At 35.7% G+C, this 12,382-nt stretch overlaps 1 protein-coding gene across 1 annotated transcript in view; it reads left to right on the top strand.

Moving 5' to 3' along the window:
• Nucleotides 1-12,382, top strand: part of PIGK (phosphatidylinositol glycan anchor biosynthesis class K) — a 69,355-nt gene that overhangs the window by 5,548 nt on the left and 51,425 nt on the right. The window contains exons 4-9 of the mRNA XM_014939320.1: nucleotides 2,078-2,213; nucleotides 3,486-3,597; nucleotides 3,957-4,053; nucleotides 4,389-4,506; nucleotides 5,300-5,410; nucleotides 10,083-10,255. Coding sequence (XP_014794806.1) covers nucleotides 2,078-2,213; nucleotides 3,486-3,597; nucleotides 3,957-4,053; nucleotides 4,389-4,506; nucleotides 5,300-5,410; nucleotides 10,083-10,255 — 747 coding nt within the window. The remainder of the gene's footprint in view (nucleotides 1-2,077; nucleotides 2,214-3,485; nucleotides 3,598-3,956; nucleotides 4,054-4,388; nucleotides 4,507-5,299; nucleotides 5,411-10,082; nucleotides 10,256-12,382) is intronic.

Here is a 12,382-nt window from a genome sequence, read left to right as displayed (position 1 = left end):
TTTCTTTCTTTGGTGCAAAACTTCATTCAAAATACTGATAAGACTGAAAAAATCCCAACCCCCAAATCACATCTTGAAAATAAACATTTATCATGATTCCTGGGGGAGGTTTTTGGGGGGTTTTTTATTTCTTTTTTGAAGGGATTTGTGCATAGCCTCATTTTGAATGGAACTGTGTCAATTTGGTGGTTTAAATAATTTCATTCAAAAATAGAACTCGTTAAGAAAATGATTTGTGATTTTATAATTGTAAGTTTCTCTGGTTTGTTGACATGTGAGCACAATGCCCCAGTTTGTAAAAGAAAAGTTGTGCTGAAAGAAAACAAATCCAAAACGAATCCAGAAATTCTTTTGGATTCCTGGAATCGTTATGCAGTATAAGTTTTGCGCCATGAAATAACATCAATATAATATATGGTTAGATTACTTTGGTTTAACAGTTAAGCTGCAAGTGAACACCTCAATTGTTGTGCTACGTTTATGAACCACTTGTACGTGGTGGTTCTGTTTCACTGAGGGATATTTTGTGTGCTTTTAAGAATGCTGTACAGTTTACAAACTTTACATGTTTGTGCTCACCTGTCTGTCCTACTACTATGCACAACCTTTTACTGAGCCACGTGAGATTATTAGTTCTTTTTTTTTTAATAGACACATTCCTAGCAAAAATACAGCACTAAAATTTAGGCCTAGTGATGGCTGAATCTGGAATATCCTTTGAGTGTACTACAATAAAATGGGCATACACTGGACCATCTCAGTAAATCTGCAGGGCATATATTCAACACTTACTTCCAACTAATTTGCTTTTAATGATACTCTTTTATAAAAACAGTGGTTTTATAAAAGTCTCCACACTGCTATGCGTATGTGGAGGAAAAAAAAATATCTTTATTTCTTTTCCCTAGTTGTCCTCCTCTGGATTCTGTCATTATGGCTTTATATTTATGCCAGAATTTTATTCCCATTGAAATAATTTACTTTGGTTATTTTTGAGGATTTATGTTTATGTTATTTTTGACAGCATTTCCCTCTGATTTGTGTGGTGGTTGGGTTTTTTTTTTTGTGTGTGGAGTGTATCAGCACCTAATAAAGAGTAAATTTGCTTTTAGAGTGTTCATGCAGCCATGCAGGTGAATGATGACAAGCACAGGAATGGTGTTTAAATAGCAGGAGACGATTTGATTTATAACTGTGTGCCTGAGAGTCTGAATTTGCAGCATTCTTTGCAGGATACAGAGCTTTCCTTTTGTAAGCGTTTTTTGGGAGAACACAAAGATCATAGTCCAGGAGAAACTATACCCAAGACAGGGTTATCCAAGGAAAGGACTGACTTCACTTTCTTCCAGACATCTCTGGCACATTCTTCCTAGTGCTAACAGTCTCCAGTGACTACTTGTTATTTCATATTTTGACCCAACCCTGACCCTGTCAGGTGAAATACAGATCTTTGGCTGAGTGCTATTTGGAACAGCTTTATAATTTGCTGGTTTTGTTGAGGTCTTTTTTACTTGGTACTATGAAATACTGAGTTGGTTTTTTTCTTGATCCTATGAAGAAGACAAAATAATCATACAGTAGTGTATCAGATGTAGTGTAATGGTTTGAGAAATGCTCACTAGCTCCTCAAATTTAATTAAAAATTGTCATAATGTTTTTAATTGGTCTGTCTGAGAGGGTGCAAACAGACTGGGATTTCTTCTGTAGAACTGCATAAAATGATTTAGTGCCTCGTAAAAATCTCCACATTTTTAAAATGAAGAGTTCTGCCAGCCTAGGTCCAGGCAAGTCTGTGTCATAAAGTTGCCAACGTAGGCTATTCTCATGCTCATCTTTGGCCTAACTTAACTGTGTAGATAACTAACAGCTAGCTCCATTTCCATGTGTGGTATCTTTGTAATAGTGAGGATGCGCATAAGGGAATAGGGATTAACTAAGACAAGTTTCAGTTAGAGTTCCAGGAATCTTCTTAATGTTATAAGCTATTGTTGTAATCATGGGAAGTGTTGTTGTAATTTCTGTTTGACTGTTATGTGACAGTAGAATGGCTGAAATGTTTTTGTCTTATTTTCCATAGTCACATTGTCCTGATGCTGGCAGATGATATGGCATGTAATCCCAGAAATCCCAAACCAGCTACTGTATTTAGTCATAAAAACATGGAGCTAAATGTCTATGGAGATGATGTGGAAGTGGATTACAGAAGCTATGAGGTGACTATGCTTTAATTAAATTGCTGGATAACTTTGCTTTTAGTGTTGGTTCAAAGGTTTATACAACATCTATGAAATCTGAGGAAACCTATCTTTCATGTTACTGCTTTTGGTCTGGCTGATAGCCTTAAAACACACACCCCCTCCCCCTTTGAGACTCAGGTTTTTATTTGACATTTATTATACTAGAAACATGTTGTGTATTGGCTATTTTAAATAATGGAATCTCCACAGTTAAAATAATGTATGGAACCCCTTGTATGTGTTAAGAATACACATATATTACTGAAATTTCTCTTCGGAAATAGCTGGTCAACGTCTCATCTTGCAAACACTTAACATCCCTGTGAAACTTCTGGCACGCAGTTGAAATGTTTATTAGAGAGACCTACTTACGTTTCTAGTCTTAAACATATGCTTTTATCAAAATAAAAGCCATCACCTAATCATTACTGTGAAGTAATTACTATATAGGAAGCTGCATTCTCCAACCTTTTCATTTTTGTGTAGTATTCCTTCAGATACACAGTGTCTTTACCAGTTGATCTTAAATTGGACAATTTAATGAAGCAATTGTATAGTTTCATAGTGCTATATAATCATTAGCGAAGGCTTGTTGGAGCATATTTGTTTATTTCTCTGAAGCTTTGTATGAAGAAATGAAGATAGAACACAGAAATAGAGATGTGTTCTTTTCATGATGTTTTTTCCTGAGTATGGATTTGTTGCTAGCGTTTGAGCTGTGTACATCTGCATTAAGAGGAAGTGGCCTTTTATAGGTTGTTTTACAGTCACCACCCGGATGGTCTTACCTGATCACTCAAAGACTTAGGTAACCAAAATTGATCTTGGTTTCCCTTTCCTGAGTTGCAGAGGGAATCGAAACTTTTATCTTTCCATGGTAACACACACTAATATTGGGAGTGTTTTGTGAGTATATGAGCAGCTTTAGAAGAATAGAGCTATATGCTGACAGGTTTTCAGATCAATGAAAATGTATTTAGAAATTAGAATGGTAATAGACTTACTGGATATAATTAAGCAACAGGCTTATATTAGTGAGATAAAGTAAAAGACACCAAATGATTGTGAACCTGCAGCAAATCCTTAAACAGAAAATGTCTGTTTATGCAGTTTGTACTGTTCAATATTATATCTCATTAGATACAGTGCATATTTCAGTGTTCTATTATTTAATTTATGTCACTCAGTTTAGAGTTTTTAATCAATATTTTTCTCTTTAGAAAAATTACTTTATGCTTCTATTCATAGGTTACTGTTGAAAATTTCTTGCGTGTATTAACAGGAAGAATCCCACCAAGCACACCACGGTCTAAACGTCTTCTTTCTGATGACAGAAGCAATATTCTAATATATATGACAGGTAATTACAGATTTCTCTATACAATTTATTGATGTTTGTTGTTCAGTTGGATGGGCCTGTTTGAAAGCATGAAATCCTATCAGGAGCCCAAACAAAAAAAAGGATCAACAGAAGGATTTTTTTTCTTTTTCTAGCATGTCACAATAAGAAAGGAAAAACCTGTAAGGTAGTACTTAGCAAGTATCATTTCCAGTTTAAATGATGTAGGTGTACTGTTCTTACTGTACTAATGTTTTCTTTTGCTGGAGTATGTTTAGAGAAAGAGAATTGTGTTTGCCTTTTTTTTAGAAAAATGATCAACCAGTTTGAATAGGCAAGTGTGTAGGTTAAAGGAAGATAACTTCTGATTTTTCTGTCAGGCCATGGTGGAAATGGTTTCCTAAAATTTCAAGATTCTGAAGAAATCACGAATGTAGAACTTGCTGATGCCTTTGAACAAATGTGGCAGAAAAGAAGGTAAGATAAAAGCATTATTTAGAGGTTAAATACTGGATTTCGCAAACATACCTGAAGTCTTAATGGTAGGCCTTGCTTACCTTCAGCAGTGATACTATCAGTTGTACATAAAACTTTGTGAATGTTTGCATTCAGAAAGAAGAGTTTTAATTTTTTGTTTCAGCTTGCTGCGGTTACAGCTGCTCAAATGTATTGCTTTGACTAAACCTGCATCTTACAGTCAATCAGTGTGAGCTCTTCCGTTCCTTTGTTTCCTAGCAGCTGTCCTGGTAACTAAAAAGCAGAGTATGTATATGTTGTTTTGATTTAAAGAGAGGCTGTTTTATTTCTTTCAGGTACAATGAATTGTTGTTTATTATTGATACTTGTCAAGGAGCATCCATGTATGAACGATTTTATTCACCTAATATAATGGCCTTGGCTAGCAGTCAAGTTGGAGAAGATTCTTTATCAGTAAGTAGACTTTTCTGATCCTGAAGACAGTTTTCAGAATGCCTGACTTAAAAGCTCAGGTCCTATTTGCTTTTGACTAAAATTTTCGCTTCTCGCTGCCGAATGTGTAAGGAATTTAATTACAAAGTGTGGTTTTGACAAAACTTGTAAGTGTACTTTTCCTGCTTGTTTTTGTGCACTGTCCCAAAGAACCAGGATAATGATGGATTTCTGTGCTTGCTGCCCAGTTTATGCATTGCCTAGGGTGGGAAGAAATATGGGAAGAGAGATATGTGTGATATGTGATATTGAATATGCAATCGAGGACTTCTTACACTTTATACATACATATATATATATATAGCTACTACCTTTCACCTGCTGTTATTACATCCCAGCTGAATTACAGGAGGAGTGATAGGAGGGAGATCCGAGCCGGACTAAAACCAGCAGGTCAGGATTACCTGAACCTGCACACTGCTGTAAGATAGGGTGTCTCTCCCAGCCCTGTTTTACAAGTCCAAAGAAGCTCAGGGCAGCTCACAAATCTGTACTGGACTATTAAGGGTTTCCCTGCTTTTTGGCAAACGTGGAGATTACCAGGATATAGTCTAAAAAATAGATGCACTGTATTTTCCAGCTTATCAACAATATGTTTCTTCATGGCTAGGCATTTTTTTTTGTGTAATTTGCCTAAGATAAAAAAAACACATTGTGCTTAACTTTTGTAACATGCTATTATATTCTGTTCCCTCTCCTAAACATTGAGTTCTCTCCTGCAAATACCCAATAACTGCTGTGTGTTGTTTTTAAGCATCAACCTGATCTTGGGATTGGCGTTCATCTTATGGACAGATACACATTCTATGTGCTGGAGTTCTTGGAAGAAATTCATCCGGCCAGTCAGACAAATATGAATGACCTAGTAAGTAGAATATTCAACATTCATGAATATGCTAATGACTTTAACAGTTTCAAAACTAATTTATTTTGTCCATAGGGTTCTCCAAATGCTTCTTGTTCCCATGCTGTTTCTCTCGGAAGCAGCTTTGGAAGAGGGAAGAGGATTTTTTTGCCATTATTAAATGCAATCCTACTGTAACACTTTAAGCATTGTCCTCAGTGTGAGGTTTTCTGGCTACAGAAAAAGTTAGCCAGATTATTTTATTTTTTTTATTAATTGAAAAATGAATAAAGTATTCATTAAATATTCATTTCAATAGAAAGAAGTAGTTGCACATGAAAAAAATGATAATAGGAAGCTTCTAAAATCAGCTTAATGGATAGTGGACACGTTGCAGATGTGGAAAGGTATTGTTTTGCAAAGGTGATTAAACAGTTAAAATTATAACTGTGCACTCACAAATGCCTGCAGAGACTAATTTCTCTGTATATCTGCTTAGATTTCAGAGCAAGATATGTCCAAATCCAACAGCTTTTGGAGTTAATTATATCTTAGGTAAATACTAATTGTAGCTTTCAGGTATGAGGCAGAAGAGAAAAAACTAACAACCCACAACCAGATAACCTATGACAGAATGTATGAAAATGCCTCTAATAGATGCATACACTGGTGAGATGACTTAAAAAGTGAACATATTTTATTTTCTTTATTAACCCTTTATACTTGTTGCAATACTAGTTTTATTGTAGTAATAAATTGTGCTTTGGTGCCTTGTAGCTGTAAATCCTGACGTGCTGTGTCAGTGATCTAAGAGTCACCACTTACAGAACACACTGTCTTTGATTCATTTCTGTAAAAGGAGCAGCTGCTCAAAAGTTTTCTGCCACCCCCTGTCTACAGAGGATGGTGTTATCCTGGCTGCTAGATGTGTAGTAGAATTCACTCTAAACAGCCCACACTTGACAGATTTTATGTTGATACAGAATTGATTCAGTGACTAAGATTCAAGACTCTCTTACTACCATGGGAATGGAATTCTGTCCTGTAATTTAATGCCTTCTGATCATGGGGTACAGATAACTTTAAAATAAATCTTGTTAAGAACATGCAAGCTCTTTATTGAAGTGTCTTCTAGCCAGTTCATTCAGACAGCACTGTAGAACTCTATTCTGTAAACCAGAAAATGAAGGGATGTTTAAAAAAGTCATAAAAAAAGAACAGTGATTTCTATTGTATAAGACACCATCTGGAAAGTGGTATAATTGGTTTAGTCAGCTAGATACTAATCCAGTTGTTGGGAAAATTTGTTAGCTGGCCAAGTGGTTTAGCTTTTGAGCTATTTGTCAAAGATATCTAGATATTCTCCCTTGTGTGTTTGTGTTGGTTTTTTTTTTGCTTATATGATAAATGCTCAGGAAGAGCTGTGGGAAATTACCCCATACTGGTAAATTCCTTACATCATGTAAGTCATCTTATCGTATGTCATCAGTCTACTTACTGTCGCTCTGGGAAGCAAAGAGAATGGACCCAAATACATCATGATTTGTGATGATCGTGTACTGGTATGCACATACTTCAGAAAATGTGACCTCTTGATTTCAAGTCAGTGCTTTTCAGGCTTTCATCTTAGTGTTCCCAAATGACATGGTGTTAGTCCATGGTAAGGATATAAGCCTATTTATTGCCAACAGTTGTAGTAAATGCTTTGGCACTGGAATGCACAGTTAGTGTTGTGCTTGTTTAACAAAAGATACACTGCTTATCTAAGTCTGATTTTTTTTTTAAAGTCAATGCTTTCAAAACTCATTGACTTGCTAACTAGCTTTAAAATTATTAGCTAATATTTAGTTGTCTGATCTTTTGATACATCAAATGTCTGTTTTTTTAGAAGTACAGTGTATTTGTTACACTGCTTCTATCCCATCACCTCTTTACTTTTCTCCAACCACTCTTAAAACAGCTTCTCTTCACATCCACCTAAGATTTGGATATTGCATTCCTGCAAAGAATGAGACATCTTTTTTCATAATCCACTCCACCTACTCCCCACCTGCTCCATCTGTGTTGCTAAGGAATAGAAAAAAGCTGTGCAAATGACTGACTTTCCGTTTGATCACAATTCCAAAAAAGTAAAGACTGAATTGAAGTGTCACACATCTGAACTTTTAAAATAAGATTCAAATAAATTTCCAAATGAGATATCATTTGTCATAAAATAGCTAAAAATGTTGTTAAGAAAATTCAAGATTAAAAGTTCCTATTCTGGTATTTGAATAGTATCTTCTTTTTAAAAAATTGGAAAAAATCAACATAGGAACAAATGTGTTTCATCTAGCCAGTGTTTGCCTTTTCTTTGTTTGTCAGAAGACCTCAGTTATTGGTGTTAGTCTGCTGTGGTATAATTGCTGTGCGGTCTTTCTTTTCTCACTCTGATACTGGATAGATAGATTCCTAATACTGAAGTCTTCTTCTCAGTACCATTGCATGTTTTTGTTTGAGATTCATCTTAACTTCTTATGGTAGTAAATTTGTTGTGGGAGAGGTTAGAAATAGTTAGGTACAGTATAAATTTCCCACTTTCAGTCCTGATGCAGTTGTTTTGGGACATTTACACTCTTGAGAGCTTAGAAGAGACTTAAAGGTATAACTGCAGCATAGATTTATGCATCAAATAGCCGGATTAAAACAAATACTTAACTTTTATAGTTTACTTCAGAGACTTTTTTTTTTTAAATGTTTATGCCCTTCATAGGAGCAGAGTTGAAGAAAATTGATTGCACTTTGGTGAAACTGAAACTTAAGAGGGTTTGTGCGTATTGACGAGTGGCTTTGGGAAGCGTGATGCTGATGAGTCTGGTTGATTTTCACTTCACAGGGAGGATAACAGAAAGATTTCATCCACCCCTGTCTTTTCTTTAGCAGCTGTGTGATACTCTGCCAAGAGAGTTGGGAATCATTAAAAAAGAGCTCATGGGTATGTGTGCTTGTATGCTTCAATTAAGGTAAAGGTGAAAGTGAGCTGAAGTCTCCCTGGACCAGCAGCCTAATGCCGTCTGCTCCCAGGCTTAGATGAAAAAGACAAGGTATGAAAGAGAAACTGTAATGGAGCAGAAAGGAGGAATGAGGAGATCCTCTGTGAAGAAATCCAGGTGCATTGTTTCCTCTCTGGGAAACTTTTTAAATGTAGGGCCCTTGTCCTAAGAGAAGGATCTGCGCCAGCCCATGTATTGTGTCAGGTTGAAGACAGGATTTCTTCTAGGAAGTATGGGCTGAAACTCAGGTTTTGTTAGTCATAATCTGGGATAATTGAGGCTGCATCTGCATTGACCTAATTAGGACCTGTGATTTTGTCCTAAGAGTGCAGCCTTTTAAGAGCTGACCCATGATGTAATTGGGTGTATGAGCTCTAGATCCCAGTGACTGATGGACCTGTTTGTGAAAATCACTCGGAATGATGACAGTAAGTTGAATGGACAGCAACATTTGCTCATGAAACCATCCACAGTACTGTTAACCAGTGCCTCTTTGTAGCAGGGGTGTGTGTCTGGCTCCTCAGTCTCGTAGGAGAGTGTTTGGTTGTGAAGACATGAACTCAGCTTTCCAAGCTCATCAAGAGGGCTAGAGAGAGTGAGGCCCTGGGCTGCATTTCATGGCAATTTAAGTCATGTAACATTATTAATAAAAGTGCAAACAAATTATTATATTGTGTCATGTGCATTACAAGGTCCCTTGAAAGAAGGAATCTATCCAGATGGGAAATATTAGAGACTTTTGTGACAAGTGTGATAGGACTTGTGCAAAAAAGGCATAGTGTCCAAAATGCATTGGTTTTGCCTTGAGTATCTGCTGGATATGTGCCAATCTTGATATTTAATAAGCATGCTGTTTTGTCAGATACTCTAGATGCTACAACAGATCTCTCACTGTTACTTACATCTACTCATTTTCTGCAAATGTACCTTTATACAGCATTGAGTCCATTGAAAACAGTTAGTGCTGGTTTTCTCTTCCAGGAGTTGCAGTGTGTGATGGATATAGTAGATCTGATATGTAGACAAAATACATAGATAAAATAAATAATAAGGTGTATAGTTAATATCTATTTATATTAGTTAATATCTAATTATCTCTGTGAACTTTATGTACATAAAACACCTTTGATATTTGAAGATCCTAATTCTGTATTAATTTGCAGGCTATAAACTAGAAATAAGATGAGGAGATTTTTTCTTTTCAATCAAAATGTAAATTCCTGCTTCTTTATGAAGCCTTTGCCATTAGCTACTTATCAAAGCTTGTTTAATCTTGCCTGCCTCCCTTTGGTAAATACGAAGAATTTATACCCACTTGCGTTTTTTGGAAGGTTATAGCAGCATTGCTGCATCTATATTCAGAAATACATTTGTGCATTTAATCAATTAGATGTAATTGATGGTTGGCTTTCACAGAAGCATTTCTGAATTCAAACAGCATAATTGTGAGGATAAAGGTTTTCTGAAATGCATAATCAAGATGTTTATGCCTTTTAATGTTTTTGTTCAATCATTTTTTTGGCTGTCAGGCTTGTACTGAAATTAATGCAGGTTATTTGTGGCATTTATCTTTCTTTTTACAGCAATTTCATTTTGGAAGGTGTATGTAGAGACTATTCATGAATGAAGCACAGGATGTAATTGTCCGTTGTGGTTTTCAGTTTCAGGTCTGTCCAAAAAGCTTGTGTGTTTCCACACCTGGGCACCGAACTGATCTCTTTCAGCGGGACCCTCAAAACGTTCTGATAACAGACTTCTTCGGCAGTGTGAGAAAGGTGGAAATTACAACAGAGACCATTTCTTTGGACCGTGATTTAGCTGGTTTTGAAAGCAAGTAAGTAGTCATTATTTAGACTTGATTTATATAGCTCTGTACCACAGAAACAAGTAAGTCATATAACTGTTAAGGAAAGAACTCTGATTTCCTGTCATTTCTTACAAAGAATCAGGGAGTTAGTATGGACCTGCTACCACTGATAAAGTTGGGTTTGTCAGCTGAAAATTTTCTTTTTAAAAATTGTCACTACTTTATTCAGTCTTGTAAATAAATAGCACTAAAGACTAAGGTGTGGGTGTCAACAATAAAAAAAAAGTCTAAAATTTTGTTTCTTCCTTAGCATTTCTTCTTTAATGCACAGAAACATTTTCTTACTGTCAATTCCTGCTTGTAATAGTTTACTCCCTCACTTAAGCAATGAGTATCAGCCAACAGTTAGCTGTTTCATAACCACTAGCATTTTAATAAATGCTTTGTTCCTATTCTGTGAATTCTGTGGCTTTTGACATTAACTGCCCTGAGAATTTCCGTTGCTGAAATGCAGTGATTCATTTGAATAGAATTGCTGGTGGAAGTTCATTGATAGAAGTCGTGACGGGGCTTCCATTACTTTGTGGATGAAGAAAGAATTATAAACTGTGTATTTTTGGTATTCTGTTGCCACCTATTGGGAACATGTGAACGGAGATGTGCTTGTAGAGTTTATTTAGCATTGTACTTCTGTCTCTGTTGCATCTTTATGTTTCACGATACAGTCCTTTAGGAGGGGGAAAAAAAAAGATTGAAATAATCTGCTGCAACAGGGTTGAGATATTTTTCAAGACATAAATTTATGTAAATTATTGTCTATCTTTTTGTTTACTGTTGCTCAAATCAAAGAACAAGCTAGTGGATAGCAGTTTTATTAATTTTAATGATAACACTAACTCTGGTCATCATAATTAAAAATATCCTACATGGTTTAGTGTATTTCATATTTTATTTTCATACTGTATTTTTGCTGTACCATGCACATTAGTACTAACCATATATATCTTGAGCTAATTTTGTGACTGCCTAGTTTGGAACAGTACTTAGTGATGTTAAATTTGTTTTTTCTCTGAGGAATAAAAAAGCTTTTGGCAAATAACGGATGTTTTGCCAGTCAGAAACCATGATGAAAACATACCCATGTGGATTTCTAATTTGTGGACAATTAAAAGGAGAAACAGGTTTTGGATGACTCTACTGTTGTGAACCAGGAAATGACTGGTTGGGATTTTCAGCTTTTATTTTTTAGTTAGTTTGGAGCCAATATGTGAGGGGTTCTGAGGTTTCTGACACGCTACTGAATTGGGCACATGGAAGCAATGTTGAGCAACGGGCACTCGGGCGCAGAGAGGAATATTGTTCTTGCGAAATGTTCTGCTATTTAATGGAAGCTGTAATATGTTATCATGGCAATTCCAGTTAATTTAAATCTGTGAAAGTGGAAGGGATGGGAACATTCTGGTTTAATAGCTAAATAGTTCTCCTTTAGCTTCAGAGAATCTTTGAGAACGTGTACACGTAGGAGCAGAAGCACATGGCAGCAGCTTATGGCGTACTGCCTCGTGTCTGTAACATGTATAACCATTTTTAAGTGGTCTTGTGTAAAACAGTAAGTTATTCATTGCATTCTATCCAGATAAAATTTTCCCAAAAAAATACTTCAGTTCTCAATTTCTTGTTACTGCTTTGGAACAGTTTATAGGGAATGGGTTTTTAATGGAGAAGAAAGTATGTACTTTGTAGAAAAGTGCTGGAAAATTGAAGTATAGTTGTATAGATAGTGATGTGGAGTGCGTAATAAATTCATTAAAGAGATTTCTGAGGTCAGTACCTCTTGGTATGACAGATCTGTTTTGCTACAACAAATTTAAGAATTATAGCTTGAAGTTAACTTATTAGTTAAAAATTTCGTATTTTTTAAAAATGCAGTTTTGGAAGATGTGCTCTGCAAGTACTATTTACTCTGGGTTTATTTAATGAATAATATAAACATTGCACATATCTATTTGTGAGGGTGTTAAGAAATCAGAACACAAATAATGTGATTGTCGAATAGCTATTAGCCAGATTGTCCCGAATTAATATAAGAATGACCCTTCAATGAAAGAATTGGAGTGCATATTCTTAACCTCCTTAGTGTTAGTTAAACTGTTC

Source organism: Calidris pugnax, unplaced genomic scaffold (assembly GCF_001431845.1).
Source record: "Calidris pugnax isolate Ruff unplaced genomic scaffold, ASM143184v1 scaffold18, whole genome shotgun sequence".
NCBI classification, from domain to species: domain Eukaryota; kingdom Metazoa; phylum Chordata; class Aves; order Charadriiformes; family Scolopacidae; genus Calidris; species Calidris pugnax.
This window is presented reverse-complemented; position numbering and strand designations above follow the sequence as displayed.